General features: G+C 41.1%; 1 protein-coding gene across 3 annotated transcripts in view; it reads left to right on the top strand.

Annotated features, from left to right (window-relative positions):
- The window catches only part of LOC126457218 (sorting nexin-6), a 75479-nt gene that overhangs the window by 1592 nt on the left and 50850 nt on the right, over positions 1-23037 (top strand). For all 3 annotated transcript variants that reach the window (XM_050093339.1, XM_050093340.1, XM_050093338.1), the window contains 3 exons: positions 3327-3431; positions 5882-5992; positions 6075-6196. In XM_050093339.1, the coding sequence (XP_049949296.1) occupies positions 3327-3431; positions 5882-5992; positions 6075-6196 (338 nt within the window). The remainder of the gene's footprint in view (positions 1-3326; positions 3432-5881; positions 5993-6074; positions 6197-23037) is intronic.

The raw sequence follows: 23037 nt of genomic DNA, 5'->3' as shown, positions 1-23037 counted from the left end.
AAAAATTCTGTCAAATGCCTGTTGGCAACGAGTTAGCCTCTTGCCCCCAGAACATTAAATTCCATGTCTGTATGGAAATGTTTAACTGTAGTATTGTACATTTTACAGTGGTTATGAATGTCAACCATTGTAGTGCATGGCAAAGGCTTTAAGCCTTTGTGCACACTGTAATTATTCTCATTGTCTTTACAGACTTTATAGGAGGAATAAGTAGAAGATTCCTCATGTGAAGCTGATTCTTGAAAATTTTTGGGATAGTTTGCACCTGTCTTAATTTCTTCCAGTTCAGTTTCTTCAGCATCTGTTATACTATCCCCTAGCTCAAACGTATGGCCATTTGTGCTGCTCTTCTTTGTATGTATTTAATAACCCCTGTTAGTTTTACTTGGTGCAAGTTCGACACACTTGAGCAAAATTGTACAATAGGTTGCACTAGTATTTTGTAAGTGATCTCCTTTGTATGCTCACTGCATTTTCCCAGTCCCAATCAACCGGCATGTGTTATGTGCTTCACATTTGACTGACTGCATGTGTTCATTATATTTCATAAGCCTACAAATGTTTAGGCTGTACCTGGGTATTAGTTGCAGTCATAAGAGACTGTGGTTCGTTGTTTGTTTGTTTTTAAACTAAGTTGACAATTTTTCTGCACTTTGAAATCTTAATAAGATCTGACTGAATATTTGTGCAGATTTTTTTATATGATTTCATTCTATGTAGTTGTATCATCTGCAGTGTCAGATTGTTGATATTGTCTGCCAAGTCATAAACATAAAAAAATGAACAATTATGTTCCAGATTTCCCTGGGCACAATGAAACTTACTCCTACAACTTTCGGGGTTCCTCCATCTGAGCTAACAGTTGTCCCTGCAAAAAAATCTCAACCCAGTTGGATGAGTTTTACCATACTCCAACGAAGTCCTGAATGATATTTCACCACACTATACCCCATCTGGTGAAGGAAAAGAAACTGACCTGGCTGTTCTGCAGCATTATTGACACATTCTGCTGAAGACTACTACAGTCTATAGCCATGTGACCCCTCTGCCCAGAGTCATGACACATTTCTCCTATGTTACTTTGTTTTTAAAATTCCTTAAAAGCCCCTTTGGAAACAATTTTCATTCATGGACAATAGTGCACATTCCTCTTCCAATGTTATTTCTAATGCTGTATAATTGTTTGAATCCGTACAATTGAAGACACTGAAATAATTGCATGAAATTTTCTGTTAGTTCTTCTACAGCTGCTGGGACTGCCTCTTCAAGCACAATCTTTAATCTGCATGAAAATTTTGTTGTGCATGCTAAGTTTTTCAGTTATAAGAAATTTTGTGACCGTATTGTAATCCCATAACTAGAAAATTAAAGAATTCCATAATAGTATAACATCTGAAATCTGAAGTACAAGGTGTGTTTTTTAAAGTAAGTACCATTTTGAAAGTAAAAAAAGACATGCTAAGATCTCAATAATACATAATTTCCGTCAATATTGAGGAGGCACTTGTCATAGCGTTGTACCAGTTTTTTGAATACCCTCCTCATAGAAGTCTGCCGCTTGACTTGTTATTCACTGCATCACCACTGTTTTGACTTTGTCATCATCTTGAAGACTCTGACCGTCCAGGTATTTCTTAAAGTGCAGCAGCTTACTGTAAAAAATTGCACAATCTGCGCCGTTCAGTTCAGAACAAAAAACATGGAAAGTTGAGCAAGGGCATTATTTTGCTGCAAGACAATGCCTGTCCGCATGTGGCGAATCAGACTAAAGATCTCATCACATCTTTTCGATGGGAAACTCTAGATCATCCTCCGTACAGCCCCAGTCTTGTGCTCAGTGACTACCATCTGTTCCTGCACTTGACGAAACACCTGGGCGGTCAGCGTCTTCCAGACGAAGACAAAGTCAAAACAGTGGTGATGCAGTGGTTAACAAGTCAGGCGGCAGACTTCTATGAGGAGGGTATTCAAAAACTCGTACGTTATGACAAGTGCCTTAATATTGACGGAAACTATGTAGAAATGTAGATTAAGGTACAAGCTTCCATGTAAAAATAAAATTATTGAGATATCTTAGCACATCTTTTTTCAAATTTCAAAACTTTATTTATTTAAAAAACACTCCTCGTATTTTAGGTGAGCTTTGCCATGTACAATTGTCAATTATGAACCAAAAAAAAAAGAAAAATGGAAAATTAATAGAAGTAGTTGGTGATGGGAAGTTGGGAAACAGTATTCTACAAAGATAAGACTGGCCGAGTTTGAAATCAATAACCTATCTTGCTAAAATACACCCTTAAGAAATTTGTAAAAATCTGAGTTCATAAAAACTGATTTGAGTGTGGGAAAAGCCAAGAAATTGTAGACCTAGAAATTTTTGGTGTGTCAGATGTTTTATTTTCAATTTGCATACAATGAGTGCATCATAAAGTGCAGACAGTGTATACTATTTGTTTATTTCATAACTTTTCAGTTAAAGCGATGATGTGATGACAATTTACTTTTTCGTACATCACTGAAGTGTCATTCAGCAGCACTGTTTAATGGAAGTAATTGTTTTGAATAACATATTTGCATTTTTCTTTAAGGTGATTTGAAAGTTATTTCAAAGAATTTACACTTGGGGTGTACTGTTTTGGTATGGCATGTAGGATATATAAGTGCTAAAGTTAGTGAAGAAATTCCTCAGTTCAGTACTATAGTCAAGTGTTCAGAGACAGATATACAGTAGACATGTTGGAATTGTAGGTTGCTGTAATCATAAGAGACGAAGATACTTTGACATGATAGACTAGCATGGAGAACTCCACCTGAACCAATTTTCAGACTGATAACAACTGTTTGTCTGGACTTTAATAATTAATGTTGATTGGCAGTGATTTAATGAGGCCAGTCTATGTAATTTATGATATTAATATAATAGTGGGAAACATTCCACGTGGGAAAAATATATCTAAAAACAAAGATGATGTGACTTACCAAACGAAAGTGCTGGCAGGTTGATAGACACACAAACAAACACACAAAATTCAAGCTTTCGCAACCAACGGTTGCTTCATCAGGAAAAAGGGAAGGAGAGGGAAAGACGAAAGGATGTGGGTTTGTCCATGCTGTTAACTCATTGTTGCTGATGTTTCATTTGAGGACATATTAAAATGCTTCATAATAAAAAGATGCAGAACATACGAGGCAAACTGCCTTTGAGTTTATCCTCAATCAGCATAGTAATATTAAATTATGCCAAGTCTGCATGCAAATTGTAACCTGTTTTTGTGTGTTATATCCTGTTTGTAGGAAAGCTTGATGTAGCTCACTCTTTGTTTCAGCCTGGAAGATCGGAGACAGTGGATTTAACGGATCATTCATTACTTGTTGATATATCTGATGCTTTGAGTGAAAAAGATAAAGTTAAATTCACAGTTCACACTAAGGTAAATGCTATTAGTATTATTAGATTAGTGAATGCTTTGGTGAATGGGTGTCACACAGTAAAAAGGTTCTGGGTTTTTGCAAACTCCTTACCTTTTTATTCTTCTTCCTCCTCCTCCTCCTCCTCCTCCTCCTCCTCCTCCAAATTTTTTTAGGGTTTCTAAAAGTGTCCCAGGTTGCTGCACTACTCAGTGGGAGTACATCTTTTAGGATGGAGCAGTTCTTTGGTGTCTTTGTAATAAAACTAAATTTCGTGGCATTTCTTGGTATATAGATTCTAGATCCCTGTGTGGTATAAGAATTCTACGAGTGGCTTCTTCGTTTAACATAATAGGCTTAGTAAAGCCACAGTCCTGGAATTGTGTTGAGATTGAATCGTTCATTCTGCAGTACAGTATGCATCATTTTTTAAATTTGGATTAAAACTGTGTGCTGTCTCAGGACTGACTCCTTTGCAAGCAGTGTTCCGAGTGAGTCGTCATGGAACAGCTCATGGTCCACTTCCATAGCATCAGTCGTACTCGGGTTATGGCTAAGCCATATCTTCATAATATCCTCTCTTCCAGGTTTCCTAGTACAGCATATGCCAGAGTTTGGCATTGGGATGTAGGAGAGGGGTACTGGCAAAACTGAAGCTGTGAGCTTGATTAGCTATCATACTAGGATAGCTTAGTTGATAAAGTTGCTTGCTAAATCTTAGTTTCTGAGTTTGAGATCCATTCAGGCACAGCTACTTAGAACACAGAACTCACTCTCCCTCGTTGGGTGAAAGAGACTTTCATTTATCACTATAGTCTGATGAAAATTACTTTTTAGTTCATGCCTTGCATGTTGGAGCTGGTTTCCTCCAACTGGAACATTGTCACAGCTGAACTGTTTGCTGTTGCCAAATTGCCACAACAGATGATCAATTCCCTTCAAATTCCTTATTGTGCTTTCCTTTTGGATGTTTTTGGGTCCTGGTTCTTGTCCTAACATACATTTCATTGGACATGACCCCCCCCCCCCCCCCCCGCCCACACACACACACACACACACACACACACACACACACACACACACACAACAAAGGTAATGAAATACATACATTTTCATATACAGCACTAGCTCAACACTATTGGATCCTCCTGCACAAGATGCGATTTTACATCGCATCCTATCAGCACAGAGTTCGCCCTTCAGTTGATAAGATTCATATGACATTGCATGATGCCTAACTATTGTTAAGGGAGCAAATTGTTCCAACTGGTTCTATAGAGGAATAAATATAACACTGTATCAAAAAGTGGTGGTGTTGCATAGAAATTAAGATACAGTCCTGAAGTGTGGAAGGTTGTGGGTTCAAATCTTGTCAGGTGGTATAATGCTTTTATTTTTTAATCTTGATCAGAATGACTGTTGGATTTTTATTCAATTAATTGATTTAAATGTAGAATTTTATTTTTTGTCATGGTATTGACATCATTTGCTCATATTTTTTCATGTCATTTGTTTTTTTGTTTGGAATCTGGCAGTGTTGCCTAGATTACCTGTAACATTGTCAACCCAGTTTACAATGTGTCTGCTCGTGTAGCCTGTGTGAGGATAGTTTCAGGCAGACGATGAAAGTGAAAAGGTACAGCTTGTTGCTAGTTTTGAAACTAAAATTTTTCTGCCTTCAGTTTGCTCACAGAGGTCAGCTTTATTCACCCTGAGCAAAACCAGTGTGGTTAACGGTTCTCCCACAGGTCGTTGATTGCAGTTTTCTCAGGTACATTTCCACATAAAGAGGTTGTGGTTAAGGTAGAAAATGAGTGTAAATTCTGGGCTACGAAACTTGTCAGCTGCAGTTGAGTCATTGGTCATTTGAAATCGGCTGTGGGCAGAGCCTCTCACATCCTGTCATTCCTGATGTCAGTTGCTCTCAGCATCTCTGCTTTACATCTAATAGAACTTCAGCACTAGTGAAGTGACACGCTGTGTTTGCATGTTGTCTTTAACAGATTGGCAGCCGATGTGGCAACGCAGTAGTGTCAAGTGACAGATGTCAAGAAACAAGTAATTTCAGTTGGGCTTCAGTTAATATTTGTCTGTTGATTATACTTAATGGAGTTTAACATATAATAGGCTAAAAAAATCCTCATTTTAGAAGAAGCAATGGACAAAAACAGTTGGCTGTGTTGCTGATAGTGCTAGACATCTGTGCCCAAGGGTGTACTGGGTTCTTCTGTAACATTAAGGTAAAACTGGGTTGACAACTAAGCTAGAATGTTGCATTTCCTGTCAACGTGTTTACCCACTGCTTACTGGTTCCTCTACATTGCTCATTACGTATTCCTCTCATAACTTTGCATTAGTGTAGTAATTATGGTTAATATTTTGGTATGTAAATTCTTCTGAGACTGAAGATAATTTTAATTTGATAAACTTGCCAGTGTGTTTCCATTGGGACATACAGTTATTTTGTTTTCAGACAACTCTACCAGAATTTCGTAAATCAGAGTTCTATGTTGTTAGACAGCATGAAGAATTTATATGGTTACATGACAGATTTGAAGAAAATGAAGATTATGCAGGCTACATTGTAAGTTAAATGCTTAAAATGCTTATTGTTTGAATTTGAATTCAACTTTTATTTTATTAAAAATACTAATTTTCCGAAATAGATTCCTCCAGCTCCACCTCGACCAGATTTTGATGCATCCAGAGAAAAGTTACAGAAACTTGGTGAAGGAGAGGGTACTATGACGAAAGAAGAGTTCACAAAAATGAAACAAGAGTTGGAGGCGTAAGTTTGTTTCGGAATTTTCACTCAGTGTTTACTGGATTTCTTTATGGCTGTTGTCTTACAAGAAAGAAATGATTACATACTTGTATAAATCGTCCCTGATAACACACACACACACACACACACACACACACACACACACTGAATACACATGGTGCACCCAAATCTCATTTTTCTAAACATATTATGCAATATAGCTTCTGATTGATTGTGTAAACACTTAAAATTTGTTCTAGTAATTTGATTCTAACTGTCGAGGTTTTCTATTTGGTAATAGATCTTCCCTCCCACAAAAATGTTTCACTATTTTTGAAACATGCTTAGTTTGTGGCAGGTTTCTGCTTGCATTTGTAACTGCAATAATGTAGGCAAAGTGATTATATGTGGAGTAAAGGACAAGATTACTGGTATATGATTGAAAAAGAAGTTCTCACTTCCTTTATTTAACTGAAAAGTAGCACATTTTATTTTCATGAAATGGAAGCAGATACAAAAACATTACATATGACCATTGCATTAGAAAATGTAACTGATTGACAGCAACCCTGTATTCTGCATTGTTGACTACTTGAATTGCTATACCCATCTGTCTGGTAGCAGCAAAGGGCCTCGTTCACTTACAATGGTGTCTCAAAACATTCATTAATTCTGTGCCCAGGAATGTGAATATCTTTGCTTAATAGGAAGTTTTCTAAACATTCGAAGTCTCCAAAACATTGCAGCTCAATACTAATTTTCCAGCACGAGCCGTGTAGCTCTTTTCTCCCCAACATATTTAATTTGTAGTAGATGGGCTAGTAACAGTTTTGAACTCATTAACGCGAGGGATAAGATTTTTGAACATACCTTGTTCTCCTGAGGCTGCTGACATCCATAGGCAAACTGTACTCTCTTTATGAGAAATCTGCAAAAGTACTGGTAACAACATTTCATTTTACAAACTAAATTGAAAGTTTGTGTATTGGCAAGATTTCTGTAAAACAACTGATGCATGGAAATTAGATATTTTATCAGATTAATAAAATAATTACAGCCCAACACACAAACATGGCAGTGGAAAATGATACCTGAAATTCAGTTTCCTGGAAGATGTCACATGTAAATGTGACGACAGTAATTTATGTTAATACCCTTTTTTTTTTTTTTTTTTTTTTTTTCACTTGTGTTCTTCAGCCATGCCTTCACTTTCAATTGCATTTCACTTTTTGATTAATTTTTCTCCATCTTGTCTTGATATTCAGTCATACCTCATTTGTTTTGTTATAAACTGCAATTTCAACCTAAGTAAGGGCAATTGCTGACGGTCTGCCACATTTTAATGTCCTGTCCGGATTTTAACACACTGCGTCTAGATCTTAACCTGCCATGTACTTTCGATGCCATTTTAGCGGATGACCCACGAGCAGCTGCTCGTGTTCTTCGTTTTATCAATTTGACAAACCTCTCTAAGGACATTTGATGATGCTGTTTTTTAATCCTATGCCTGTCAGTCTGTCTTTTATCATGTTTTCCCTTTTAGTTGTTGTTTTAAACTTGTGCCTCGCGGTGCATTCTTAACGTAGTCAGTGCGCTAATGACCATTGAAGTTGTGCGCCCTAAAACCACAAAAAAAAAAAAACCCTAAGTAAATATTCTTACAATAACCACTACTTATTAACATCTGTGTAAGCTTTTTCTTACATAAAATTTTGTTTATTTCTTTAAAATGGCCGGCCGGGGTGGCTGAGCGGTTCTAGGCACTACAGTCTGGAACTGCGCGGCCACTACGGTTGCAGGTTCGAATCCTGCCTCGTGCATGGATGTGTTTGATGTCCTTAGGTTAGTTAGGTTTAAGTAGTGCTTAGTGCTAGGGGACTGACTACCTTAGAAGTTAAGTCCCATAGTGCTCAGAGCCATTTGAACCATCTTTAAAATGATGCTATAACAGGCCGGTATCAGACTTAACTAATTCAGGTCTCTAGAGATGTGAACTAGGTAAAGGTTTCTCATGGATGATATTCATGAACAATCAAATTGACAGTAATGTGTAATACTTACTATACATATCTAAATATTTTGAATCTCTTTTTCCTTTAACGGCCTTCAGTTGCATCTATACATGCAGTCCAAACATAGTGTCTTAAAAAGTTAAAACTTCTTGGTAAATAATACGGAAAACCAGACAGACATCATGGGCACCTAAAACAAAATGATGCTGTCAGAATTCAAACAGATAAGTGTGTGTGTGTGTGTGTGTGTGTGTGTGTGTGTGTGTGTGTGTGGTGCACATTCCTTTAGTAAATTTTTAAATGCCAAAACTCACCATGAAGAAGAAGAAGATTAACACACGAGGACGTGCTTGATGCACACAATTATCTCTGTAATCAGCCAGTCAGTTTCCCAACTATATTATGGACAGCTGAAGATATGATAAATATTCTAAAGCTGCCCCCCCCCCCCCCCCCCCAACACAATATGGTGATGGTACCAGTTGGAAGCAATGAAGGTGGTGTCAGTGTCAGCGGTGGCTGAATTTCCACCTGGCAATGGTCTTCGTCTTCGCGAAATGTGTCTTGTTACCTTTGTGAGTAAAGTTGCATTTCAGAATGTCTTAAGTTTGTTTTATTTATCATATTTTCTGACAAGAAATACAGAATTTGTGATCAGTTACGTAGAACAATAAAGAAGTGTCAAAAATAAGAATATGCTACAATGAAATTTGTTACATAATTTTTTGTCTCAATGTTTTTACAAGGATGCATCACCAATTTGACATAAAATTTTAAGAAAAGAGAGGAAAAACATTTAAAATACATCAGCCCTAGCAGTCAACCCCATGTTAAAGTTTGGTCTGTAATTCTGATAGTAGGTTGTTTTATGGAAGTATATTTTTTAAATTTGTTCACTGGTTATTTCTCACTCTATATCATTGCAGCTGCCTAAACCCCAGGTACAAAGTATTGGTCAGCAGAATGACAAACATAGCCCTCCTATTCACAGATGTTCAAGGGGAGAAGAGAGGATGGGGGCGGGGGGCACTCTGCCGAACGTGTTTTGGATTAGAGTGCCCATGTTTTTATACGCAACAGAATTTTAAGTAAGGAGTACAAAATATGTAAACCTAGTGCACAAAACTGTTCAGTATTGTTTTAACAACAGTCTTGTATTGCTATTATGCAGCCATATATATGCCTCAAAAACAAAAGGACTTGATCCAAGCAACTGAACTATTAAGAAATGAATGTAATGATTTTCAGTCAGCAGGGCAATCATGTGAATGACATTCAGCAACATGAGTGTTCAGATGTACTTACCTTTAACAATGCCAGCTTTAAAACCTAAAGAAAAACTCTAAACAGTTTGTTAATAATTAAGTAGTGCTATGTTACTGCTTTAATGACACTCTCATTCATTTACACTGCATTTTTGAATCGCAACATAAAAAAAATATTCAAAGCAGTAAGATCTCGGGCACCAGCTGCAGTTCAGAAGCCATGTGCTTCGATGCAGTCACAAAACATGTTACCAAAGTCAAGAAACAGTATTTCACGAACACCATTCGGACTCCACTATAGTTTTTCGCTTGAGCATTAAACAGCTGCAGTGAGACAAAGCAGGTGAAAAACCAGTGCACATACAAATTTAAAAGCTGTACTTCCAGGTCATAACTGTGTAGCTTTCAGAATTACAGTCCTGTGTGCGATATCTTGCTGGAGTTCATACCTTGAAAGTGTGCTGCTTTTTCTCGTCGTTGAGGTCAAGTTGGTAATATTTCCTTGTTACTCCTGCATATTGTGACCTGCATTAATGACTACTCAGTTTTGTAATTCGGTTGTCTGTTCATTCATCTTTATGGTGCATTTTTACATCTTTATCCCCTACAGTTTTGTTGTTCTTTTTCACATGAAAATTTGTTCAGAGTAGTTGCATGTCTACTTTCTTTGTTAAACAGTAGAAAAAAATTTGCCCTAGCTGTGTTAAGAAGCAGTACTTCATAATTTATTTTATTGGCCAGTTGTGAATGTCATTCCAAAAGGGTATTGCATTTTATAGCCTGATCATATAAATAGAAAAGTGTAGTAAGAAATAAATCATGATAGTTCCGTAACCTCTGGCGTCCCACAGGGGAGTGTTATGGGACCATTGCTTTTCACAATATATATAAATGACTTAGTAGATGGTGTCGGAAGTTCCATGCGGCTTTTCGCGGATGATGCTGTAGTATACAGAGAAGTTGCTGCATTAGAAAATTGTAGCGAAATACAGGAAGATCTGCAGCGGATAGGCACTTGGTGCAGGGAGTGGCAACTGACCCTTAACATAGACAAATGTAATGTATTGCGAATACATAGAAAGAAGGATCCTTTATTGTATGATTATATGATAGCGGAACAAACACTGGTAGCAGTTACTTCTGTAAAATATCTGGGAGTATGCGTACGGAACGATTTGAAGTGGAATGATCATATAAAACTAATTGTTGGTAAGGCGGGTACCAGGTTGAGATTCATTGGGAGAGTGCTTAGAAAATGTAGTCCATCAACAAAGGAGTTGGCTTACAAAACACTCGTTCGACCTATACTTGAGTATTGCTCATCAGTGTGGGATCCGTACCAGGTTGGGTTGATGGAGGAGATAGAGAAGATCCAAAGAAGAGCGGCGCGTTTCATCACTGGGTTATTTGGTAACCGTGATAGCGTTACGGAGATGTTTAATAAACTCAAGTGGCAGACTCTGCAAGAGAGGCGCTCTGCATCGCGGTGTAGCTTGCTCGCCAGGTTTCGAGAGGGTGCGTTTCTGGATGAGGTATCGAATATATTGCTTCCCCCTACTTATACTTCCCGAGGAGATCACGAATGTAAAATTAGAGAGATTAGAGCGCGCACGGAGGCTTTCAGACAGTCGTTCTTCCCGCGAACCATACGCGACTGGAACAGGAAAGGGAGGTAATGACAGTGGCACGTAAAGTGCCCTCCGCCACACACCGTTGGGTGGCTTGCGGAGTATCAATGTAGATGTAGATGTAGATGTATATAGTGAATTTCTTTATATAGTGGAGATGCTGAGTCACAGCAAGGCATGACAAGACTATTGGAAAGTTTCCGGCCAAGAAGGCCTTCATCAAAATTAAACATAAGCACACGCACACACTCGTGCAAATGCAACTCGCACATACCTGACCAGTCTCTGGCAGCTGAAGCCAGACTATGAGCAGCTTGGCATTATGGGAGAGGCAATCTGGTTGGGGTAGGAGGAGGCTGGGGTGATGAAGGGGAGGTATAGCAGGGGTGGGTGGGGACTGTTAAGTGCTGCTGGGAGTTTGCAGGGACACGGTGGAGTGTGGGGCAGCTAGGTGCAGTGTGGAGAGGTTACAGTGGGTGGGGTATGAGTGGGGGTAGTGGAAATGGAAAGAAGTAAAAAGACAGATACGTGTGTTGTTGGAATAAAGTGCAGTGTAGTGCTGGAATGGGAACAGGGAAGGGGCTAGATGGATGACAATGAATAATGAAGGTTGAGGCCAGACTGCAAAGTACTCTAAAAGGAGCGGAGAATCAAAGAGTAAAAGACCCTGGACCAGTTGACTTACCAGGAGGCTAAATGTAATTTTGAATGATTACACCCCATTTGGCTGATCTCCATGTATGCTGCAGCTACATCACCATTGCCATCCCAAGTGCCAGTGGTTCCTCATGCCACGAACAGTGGGCCCTCAGGGTCAGCAGAATACATCTGCCCCCTTGGTGGTAGGGGGCAAATCTTCCTCTGTTACTCCCAAAGCACATACCTCGGTAGCAAGGCCCTCTACTCCCTGCCAGAGAAGCAACAGCCTCCTCCGGCTCCTCTCATGTGGAAGGGATCCCTTGGGGCCCTCTCTCCAAAGGTCTCCACTAATGCCATGGCATACACTCGCCAGTGGCTCAACGAGCCAAAAGCTGCTGGACGAAGAGCTTCATGGTCTTCCTCCATGCCTGAAGCTATTTCAGAGAAGTCTTTCCAGCAAGCCCCTAACAAGAAGCGTGAGGGGAAGCAAAAAAAAAGAAGTCTGCTGAGAAAAAGGACCCTCGGGTGGCCCCAATAGCACCACTCGCTACAAATTCTGCATCTGAGGATGTGGTGGAGATCTTACCGTCCCCTGCGGACCTGGATCTCACTGATGCCTCGTCCACTGCAGGAATGGGTACAAATACTCATTCAGTGGCAGCAGGTGACCCTGCCTCCTTGCGTGCTTAATGCCTTCCCGACCTCAACATAACGTCATCCTCCAGCGGAATTGTGGCGTTTTTTTTTCCACCACCTGGCTGAGCTACAGCAACTCTTAAGTGGACTCCTGCTCTCCACAGGTATAGGGGATATCACAAGAACCATAGTGACTATAATAGTGTGTCAGGTGGAGTTTCTCTGTCCTGAACTCGGTATGCATGAACCTGTGCCTCTTCAAACCCCTCTTGAAGCTATGGCTGTCAGGATAAGGACAATGCAAGAAATAACTGTCTGCAACGCATATCTTCCTCCAGATGGTGCAGTACCCCTGAACGTATTGGCTGCACTGATCCATCAACTCCCTAAACCTTTCCTTCTTCGGGGAGATTCTAACACTCGTAACCCCTTGTGGGGTGGCATTGTTCTTACTGGCTGAGGCAGAGATGTAAAAAATTTACTGTCACAGCTCAACCTCTGCCTCTTAAATACAGGTGCCACCACACATTTCAGTGTGGCATATGGCACATATTTGGCTATTCATCTCTTGGTTTGCAGGCCTGGACTTTTCCCAACTGTCAACTGGAGAGCACATGACGACCTGTGTGGTAGTGATCTTCCTGTCACTGCCCCGGTGTCAGGCCCACAGACGGTTGTCCATATGGGCTTGAAACGAGGCAGACTGGGAAACTTTCATCTCTGTGGTCTCCGTTGACTCTCCCCCAAGCATAACATTGATGTGATGGTTGAGTAGGTGACTAAAACAATCGTTACTGCGGCGGAAAACAATCCCTCGCTCTTTTGTGTGCCCCTGGTGAAAGGCGGTCTTGTGGTGACCGCCGAAAGTTGCTGAGGCAATTAAGGAGCACCGGCGAGCTCTTCAGTGGCATAAGCAGCACCCTTCCTTGGCCCCCATATCTTTAAATGGCTCCGTGCCTGCATTTGCCAGTTTATCAAAAGATGTAAAAAGGAGTTTTGGGAGTGGTACGTGTCAACCATTGGGTACCATACATCACCGTCCCGAGTCTGGGTAATGAGTTTTTGGATACTAGACCCCAACTGGTGTTTCTGGTATTAACATAAGCGAAGTGTTATGTACCGATACAAACAAGATTACCGAGCGCTTGGCTGAGCACTATGCTCGTGCCTTGCGTCGGAGAATTACCCCCAGCCTTTCGCACTCTCAAGGTGGATGGAAGGGAAAGTCCTGTTGTTCACTACACGCCATAGTGAATCCTACAATGCCCCATTTACAAAGTGGGAGCTCCTCAGTGCCCTTGCACATTGTCCCAACACATCTCCTGGGCCATCTCGGATCCACAGTCAGATGATTAAACATCTCTTGTCTGACTACAAGTGACATCTCCTCATGATCTTCAACCGGATCTGGTGCGATGGCGTCTTTCCATCGCATTGGCGAGAGTGCACCATCATACCAGTGCTCAAATCCGGCAAAAATTTGCTTGATGTTGATAGCTATCGGTCCATCAGCCTCACCAACATTCTTTGTAAGCTGCTGTGTTGGTGGTCTGTGTTGGTGGTTGGGTTGGGTCCTGGAGACATGTGTCCTACTGGCTCCATGTGTCTGGGTGGTTTCTGCCTGGGTTGCTCTACCACTGATAATCGTGTATCCCTCAAGTCTGCCATCCGAAGAGCCTTTTCCAGATGCCAACACTTTTGCCATCTTTTTTATTTACAAAAAGCCTATGACACCATCTGGTGACACCATATCCTTGCCACATTATACGAGTGGGGTCTCAGAGACCCACTCCAGATTTTTATCCAGAATTTCCTGTCTCTTCGTATTTTGTGTCAAAGTTGGTGCCTCCCATAGTCCTCCCCCCCCCCCCCTGCTCCCCCCCCCCATATCCAGGAGCATGGGGTCCTGCAGGGCTCTGCTGGTGTTTTATTGAGTGTCTCTCTATTTTTAGTGGCCTTTAATGGTCTAGCAATAGCTGTAGGGCCGTCTATCTCACCCTCTCTGTATGCATATGACTTCTGCATTTCATACTGCTCCACCTGTACTGGTGTTGCTGAGCGCCACCTACAGGGAGCCGTCTACAGGGCGCAGTCATGCTGCAAAGTCGTGTGTCATGCACTTCTGTTGGCATTGTACCATTCGTCCAGAACCAGAACTTTACCTTATGTATGATCCCTTCACCGTAGTGGCGACATATCGATTCTTACAACTGGTGTTAGACGCCCAATTAACTTGGCTTCCTCACCTTCGTCAATGTAAATGGAAGTTCTGGCAGCACCTCAGTGCCCTGTGATGCCTGAGCAACACCAACTGATGTGCAGATAGCTGTACGCTGCTGCAGCTCTACGAAGCCCTTGTTCAATCTCACCTTGACTACGGGAGTCGGGTTTATGGTTCGGCTGCACCCTCAGTGTAGTGTTTACTTGACCCAGTGCACCAATGTGGCGTTCGATTAGCAGTGGGAGCTTTTAGGTCTTGTCCAGTGACCAGTGTCTTGGTGGAGGCTGGAATCCCTCCATTGCAGGTCAGGCATGCGCAGCTGTTCGCCAGTTACAGTGCACACTTTCATAGTTCTCCTGCGCAACCGAATTACACTCGCCTTTTCCCACCCATGGTGTTTCATTTCCTGCATTGGCGGCCCAGGTCAGGGCTTAAAATTGCAGTTTGCGTCCGCTCCCTTCTATCTGAACTGGAGTCCTTGCCTTTACCAACTTTATTAGAGGTCCATTCGCATACACCTCCATGGTATACACCTAGGCTGTGGCTTTGCCTGGACCTTTCACATAGGCCAAAGAACTCAGTTCACCCTGTGGCTCTCCATTGTCACTTCCTTTTGATTTTTAACATGTACCATGAACTGGTTTACACCGATGGCGTGATGGCTGATGGTCATGTCAGCTTCGTGTATGTCCATGGAGGGCGTATTGAACAGCATTTCTTGCCCAGTGGCTGCAGTGTTTTCACTACGGAGATGGTGGCTATACCTCGTGCTCTTGAGCACATCCATTCATGCCCTGGGCAGTCAGTTTCTTCTGTGTACTGACTCTTGAGCAGCCTACAAGCTATCGACCGGTGCTATCCTCGTCAGCCTTTGGTAGCGACCATCCAGGAGTCCATCTTTGCCCGGGAATGGCCCGGTCATTCAGTGGTGTTTGTGTGGACCCCAGGACACGTTGGAATCCCAGGCAATGAACTTGCTGACAGGCTGGCCAAACATGCTACATGGAAACCGCTTATGGAGATCGGCATTCCAATAACTGCCCTGCGTTCATTTTTAACCCGCCAGGTTTCTTGGCTTTGAGAGATGGAATGGCATAGTCAGTACGCACAACAGACTGTGTGCCATTAAGGAGAAGATGAGTGTGTGGCAGTCGTCCATCCGGGCCTCTCACAGGGGTTCTGTGGTTCTCCGCTGGCTCCGCATTGGCCACACTTGGGCAGCCCACGGCTACCTCCTGCATTGTGAAGACCCGCCTCAGTGTCGGTGTGGTGCCCGTTTGACAGTGGCCCATATTCTGGTGCACTGTCCCACTTTGACTGCCCTATGATGAAATCTTCGGTTACCGGAATCGTTGCTCCTAATTTTATCTGACAGTGCCTTATCAGCTGATTTAGTTTTACATTTTGTTAATGAGGGTGGGTTTTCTTATTTGATCTAAGTTTTAGCACATGTCCTTTGTCCCTCTGTCTCTTCCACCCTAGTGCTTTCAGGATGGAGGTTTTAATGTGTTGCAGAGTGGCTGGCTTCTCCTTTTTTGTTCTCATGGTCAGCCAGCCATGGTAATCTGTTTTGTTGTTTTAATCTCTTCTACCTGTTTTTTTGCGTTTCTGTGGTTTTCTTGTCCCCTTTTGTCCATTTAAGTGTTCGTTGCCCTTCCGTCGTTCTTGTCATTTTTTCCTTTCTCTCTGTTTTGTGTTCTCCGTCACGCTTGTTTTATTCTCACCCTTGTGGCATTGTTTTATTCGGAACAAGGGACTGGTGACCTAGCAGTTAGGTCCCTTCCCCCCCACCCCCCCCCCCACCCTCTTTTAAACCAACAAACCAACAAACCAACCAACCAACCAACCTAGCCACCTGTGGCTGTCACATCTGTAGTGATGTGCAGTCCCTCTTCAAATATACAGAGGGTCTCACTGAGGCCTTAGAGGTCTATAAAAACCCTTCTAACCTTGTACAAAAACAGAAATCCCATGACTTCTCTCCAATTACCCACCACCTCCCAAAGTCCCACTGTCTGGCCACAGACGAGTGTTCTCTTTGGGACTCAGTTCCACACAGAATAGTGCCAACTTGGATATTAACTACATAGTTAATTTTACAAGGGGTGTACAAGCATACTTGATGGTGGAGCTCTAGCAGATCATGAACCACTAACTTAAAAATTCTGCTGTGAATAATTGCTATTTATTCTTTTGTTCCCAGAATGAGATTTTCACTCTGCAGCGGAGTGTGCGCTGATATGAAACTTCCTGGCAGATTAAAACTGTGTGCCCGACCGAGACTCGAACTTGTTGTTTTATTTATTCATTGTCAGATTAACAGGTGTTACCTGGAACTTTAAATGCAACACACATCCTGAGAAGAGAGCTGTTAGAACAGTTTTTGGTAGTTTTCTGGAAAAAAACTAAAAACTGAGTTATGGTCCACCTCTTGCGCATTAATGAATTGAATTTCAACACAAATTTTGTGCTAAGCAGGTTAGCTGTTCTGTAAATCAATTGTCTGAGAAAAAGCACTGGTGTTCTGTTGTAGCTCAATTATTAATATTGTGATTGTCATTCCACATTACACTGTCATACTTTCTGTGATTCATTTTATCCAACCTTTGCTTACTCGAGGCCAGAGCTGTATTTCAGCACCTTTTAAGTTCTTGAAGCCAAACCTGACTTCGTATAGTAGCTATCTGATTTTTATTTGGTAAATTGTATGTTATTCTAATAAGTAATTTTAAACTAATAGTAAAGTAATCGTTAAGTTGAAGTGCTTTAATCTTCTTTAGTAGTGTGACTGATATTGTGAAGCAACACTGAAGATAACTCTGCAAGTTAATTTATGTTAAGCACCAAGTAAAACCTGTCTTGTATTTCTTAAAGTTCTTTTGGTAAATTGAATATTGAATGAATTAAAAATATTCTGTATGCATGCCCAAAAAATGATAGAATAAAAAATGTCTCACTCAGAACTGGAGCTGTTTTGTAGGAGAAATAGTACGTGCCAAAGGGCCACAGTTATCATTAGTGTGAGGGCTGTATTCCACTGAGAGAGTCAGGACATGCCTTTCCAGTTCAGGCTGTGGCCCTTTTGTTAAGGTCTCCACAGCCGCAGTGGGCATGATGTTGATTGTCATAAACTTCCAATATTAAGTTCATGAGGGCATTATGATATTGTCTTTGAGGGAGAGGGGAAGGGGAGGAGGAAGAGGACAAGGACGAGGAACTGTACCGACTGCAGGCAGATATAAATCATAGCTCACATTGGTACTTATAGTCTGCAATTTGGTGTAGTTATTCTAGGGTCTTTCTGGAGTTGGAAATAAGTGGTGCATGCCCCTTTCATATTGTTGCACAGTTGTCAGTTTGCATAATTGTGATACTGTAATCCTAAACAGAATGGCTTTTGCCAGTTTTATGAGCGATTTGGATGCAGATATCTCAAACTGTGCGGTAGGGTGTGGACTTGAGTTATGTAGTAAATTTGGTGTGCTGCACACAACAGCAGTGGCTGCTTGTGTGGAAATGTGTATCTCGAATGCATGTAGTGATTTTACAGGCTAGATTTGCCATATGTCCCTATCTAAGAGACCTATTGCTGAAATGAATTTCAGGTGAAATATGGTAGTAGGAATATTAAAATGCTAGTAACTAACAGTTGAATGTTTGTGTTAAAGTCCCACAATTAACATTTCCTAAGAAAGCAACCACCTCCACATAATTCTATGAACAAAGTTGATTCAAACCTGAAGCAGACTGTAGAATTTATAATTAACATAATGTATAGGGTGGTTATTATTCAACTTCCACTACTTGAGCCAATGTAGACAGAAAACCATTTACTGTGTGAATACCCAACTTTATAGGAATGACGTTAAGACTGTGAGCTGCAAGATTTGTGTTAGTGTGATGACTTGATTTTAGACGTCAATACTGTTACGGTGGCAGTGGGTTGAAACAAAAGCATGTGAGAGTGTATTACAGCTGGAGACAGTCATCATGGGTCTGGACAAAGTGAGCAGGGCTTTACTTGTGAAGCAGTTTCGTCAAAGTAGCGATAGTTCTGCTGCTTTTCATATTGATGCATGAAAGGAATACGGAGATGTCCTCTTTCTGCACTGTGAGTGAAGAACATGAATTGGAAATTCAAGTTAACTGGTAATTTAATAATTGCTCCTTGGAGAGGCTGATGGCCAATTGCACTGCAGTTGTTGGAGTTACTGTGGACACAGCTGATAGTGGTGGATACAATGTGGGATCTCCAAGCAGTGCTTGAGCTGTGCCACAACAGCTGAACACTCCATCGTCCATCATTGGGAAAGTTCTGCAAAAAATTTTGTAATGATATCCATACAAACTTCACATTACGCACCAACTTTTTCAACATGACACGGACTTTAGACTTTGCTTTGAAGTTTCATGTAAGGGTTGAAAGGTGATGACATGTGACATTGGAACATTTTGTGTAGAGGTGAAGAACGTTTTATGCTCACTGGGGCAGTGAAAACTCAAAATTGTCACATCTGGGGATAGTCTCACCATCAACAAACTTTAATGAAGACATCACTGTGTGGTGTGGCTTCACGGCACAGTTCATGATGAGTCTATTTTATTGAGGAACTCGAGGCCAGGGACCAAACACATGCAGTGGGAATGGCACATGTTACTGTGATTTGCTTTGCCAACATGTGATCCCTGCTCCGTGAGAGAGAAATGCTTTGGGTGAGGCTATTTTGATGCACAGTGGAACTACACCCCACAATGCTAGTGAGGTCACTAGGTTCCTCTGTAACTCATTTGGAGAAAGTCGAATCAATCGCCAATCATTTCAAACTGCATGGCCACAAAGATCGCCAAGTTATGAACCCATGTGATCTGTGCTGTGGGGTTATCAGAAGGACAGGGTTTATCAATGGGACACTAACATGTGTTGGGGGTTGAAGGTGAGCATAGAGAGGGGGGTAGCCAACATCCCTCTTGATGTTTCAGGCAGCAGTAGAGCAATCTGTAGTATGGTTCCACGGTGTTGCAGATGCAGATTGTCACATTGAGCAACATTTGTAACCTGGAGCATAAACGTAGTCAACAGTTAACAAATGTCACCCTCTCAGGTGAAAATTAAAATGTTTCTTTCAGTGATATGTTGTCACGAAGTTTCGTTGTCTCACAATCCCTCGTTCAAGGGGCCCCTCTCGTGTAAGGGAAGTTAAATTATAACCACTTTGTTCATCAAAGTGAATAAATAAATATCTTCCCTGATTGATATTGGTTGCAGGTTTCAGAGTGTCTTAGACAACCTTATTTCATTAGTGTAGATATACAACAATTAAATTGTGTTAGTAAGGTGTAACTAGTTTAGTACGTATTGGCAAAAGTATTGTGCGTTACTGACAGGGGAGGATGGAGGGAAATAATAATGAATGCAGTATCATATTGTCACTCCTGACAACAAAACGAGCTCTTTTTGACAGTCATCAAGGAGGTACTAGTAGCCCCAGTCACAAAATCTGAAATGTGTTTTCAGAAAATTGAACATTTGTATTTAATGAAAGTGAGACACTCCATGATTCTGTGTAAATTAAGAATTGTTCATATCCAATAAAACTAAGAGACGTGAACTGTTAAAAAGACCTTCATCACTTTTCTAGGGAGTAAAAAAATGAAAAGTGAGGTCCAACCTTATTTTAGTAGAACCATTTAAATCTACATCTACATCCGTACCCCTCAAGCCACCTGACGGTGTGTGGCGGAGGGTACCTTGAGTACCTCTATTGGTTCTCCCTTCTATACAGTCTCGTATTATTTGTGGAAAGAAAGATTGTCGGTATGCCTCTGATTTTATCCTCGTGGTCTCTTCACAAGTTATGTGTAGGAGGGAGCAATATACTGCTTGACTCCTCGGTGAAGGTATGTTCTTGAAACTTCAAAAGCCCGTGCCGAGCTACTGAGCATCTCTTGCAGAGTCTTCCACTGGAGTTTATCTATCATCTCCGTAACACTTTCGCAATTACTAAATGATCCTGTAACGAAGTGTGCTGCTCTCTCTCTCTCTCTCTCTCTCTCTCTCTCTCTCTCTCTCTCTCTCTCTCCCCCCCCTCTCTCTCTCCCCTCTCTCTCTCTCTCTCTCTCTCTCTCTCTCTCTCTCTCTCTCTCTCTCTCTCTCTCTCTCCCCCCCCCCCTCTCTCTCTCTCTCTCTCTCTCTCTCCCCCCCCCCTCCCTCCCCCCTCACCCTCCTATCAACCCTATCTGGTACGGATCCCATGCCGGTGAGTAGTATTCAAGCAGTGGGTAAACAAGTGTACTGTAACCTACTTCCTTTGTTTTCAGACTGCATTTCCTTTGGATTCTTCCAATGCATCTGCTTTACTGGTGATAAATTTTGTATGGTCATTCCATTTTAAATCTCATACTGCTCAATGAGAGTATAAAGTTGATGAGTGGATCAAAACCTCCCATCCTTTCCCTGTTGGAGCAGAATGGTGTTGCAGTAAAGGAGACAAAGGTAGAACATTACATTCTACCTGGAAACTGGAAACTGTTTAGACAGATGGTTGTATTTAAATGACACATCATCAACAAATGAATGGAACATGTCACCAGCATGATCCACTATGGTGTCAATGCATTTTTCACCATTGTAGATACAGTATTTCTGTAACCCTGATGCAGTCACATGTGTTTCCAATACGTTAAGCCATGCGGGGTGTTCCTAACACCCCAAACAGAAGTGGCTGTAATGATATACTTGTGCAGCATATCATTAATATAAATATATTTGTTGAATAAATGGCTCTTCAGAAAGTTAAATTATCGTATTTGAGTGACCATTTTTAGATTAATAAAGTATCAGATTACTGCATTTCAAACACACACAATATTTTCCATTTTCTGAAGAGTTTTTGCGAAATTATTGATTTCTGATTTGTTAGTTCTGCACTACAGATTTGCGATTACACATATCACTAAACATTTATTCTCTAAACTCGCACAAAAGTTACATGAATTTAGTCACTGTCACTGGCTACAACAGTTCTATTACAACACTTTTCACAGACATTCTTTATGTGGTTTAGACACCTAACTTTCAGACATTGGGTACAGTGTGATTTGACTTTAATGTCATTACTCCAAGGACAAACTGCACAGTGCCTGGGCTTAGATATCCTTTGTTCACAAGGTGCTACATTCTTGTTGTTTTTGATTTCTGCCATTTTTGCAGATTCTCTCTAACTTGTTTAGACAAGGAGTGAGTGGCTGCTCTCTTGCACAGTATCAGGTTTACTAATACTTTTCCCACTTCATGTAAAAACATTATTCAGAAAATCCTCTCATTGTTGTTACAGGCATCTATGATGAAGGCATTAATGATAACAATGTCAATCATCCAGAAAAATAGGGTAAGTGGCCACTGCTTGGTTTTCCTTGAGGCTGAATAAGTAACACACATTTCATCAATTATGTCTAGACCTGATTTTTGTCTTATTGTACATTGTTAAAATTTCTGGTTACTTCTCATCTGCAGTGTTAGTGACATCATCATGATGCAAAGATGAAAGGGGGGGTGTCATTATTTTCCTTCCTTTGGCACGTAGGAAACTGTGGTACCATATGAATCCAAAAAGGATGCTTTTTAAATCTCAACCTCTCGTCCAAACTAACTCTGGTAGTAGCTCCCTCTTATTGTTTCCAAGAATTCATGCTACTGTCTTTCTTCTTCAGCTAGAGGGATGGAACAAAACCAGCTGTCAAGTGTCACATTTCTCCCTGCCCCTTCGACGGCCATTGCTATCTCCTTAGGTGAGTTTGACAATGAAAATGGACCCGCAGGTTGTTTCCCAGTAGAGATTTCAAACCCCAAAGTATACCATGTTCTTGCATCGCACAAGATGATGATCTTCAATCTGTATTTTGCTGACTTGCGTGGTATGTACTGATGGAAAGAGAACTTACCTCTAAATGCAAGCAGTTGTTCATCCACTGACGTTTTTCAGACACAGTATTATTGTCACAGTTAAACAGAAATAATTGGAACATTTCTGTAACTGCAGTTAGGCAGTCAAACCCTTTGCTGTGGCCTGTCTTGAATGTCATTGAATCTGAAACAGCTTGACAAGAAGTGAAAATGCCACAAACTCTTTGTTGCACGAAATATTTCTATTCAAAAGCCATTACCATCCCATAAGTCTTCCAGATTTTGGTGTCCTGCTTGGTAATACGCTGCCAATATCAATAGACCAAGAAGAGACTTGATTTTCTTGTCTTCAGTTGTATCTGACATCAGTGTTTCTTGTGAAATTTAATGCAGTGTGCTGTATGTAAATGTTGGTGCATGCTGTAATTGGTCTAATGGTTATGTTATTCATAAGTAGTGAGAGAGAGGTCCATAGCAGTTTTTGCAGCTTTTGTGGCAGCTTTCACACCAGGGTGGTCAATCACAAAACCTAAATACCAAGTTCTGATTTTGCGAGTAGGA

This window comes from Schistocerca serialis, chromosome 2, assembly GCF_023864345.2.
Source record: "Schistocerca serialis cubense isolate TAMUIC-IGC-003099 chromosome 2, iqSchSeri2.2, whole genome shotgun sequence".
In the NCBI taxonomy this organism is placed as follows: Eukaryota; Metazoa; Arthropoda; class Insecta; order Orthoptera; family Acrididae; genus Schistocerca; species Schistocerca serialis.
Note: the sequence above shows the minus strand (reverse complement) of the source record. Positions and strands in the feature narration are given on the sequence as shown.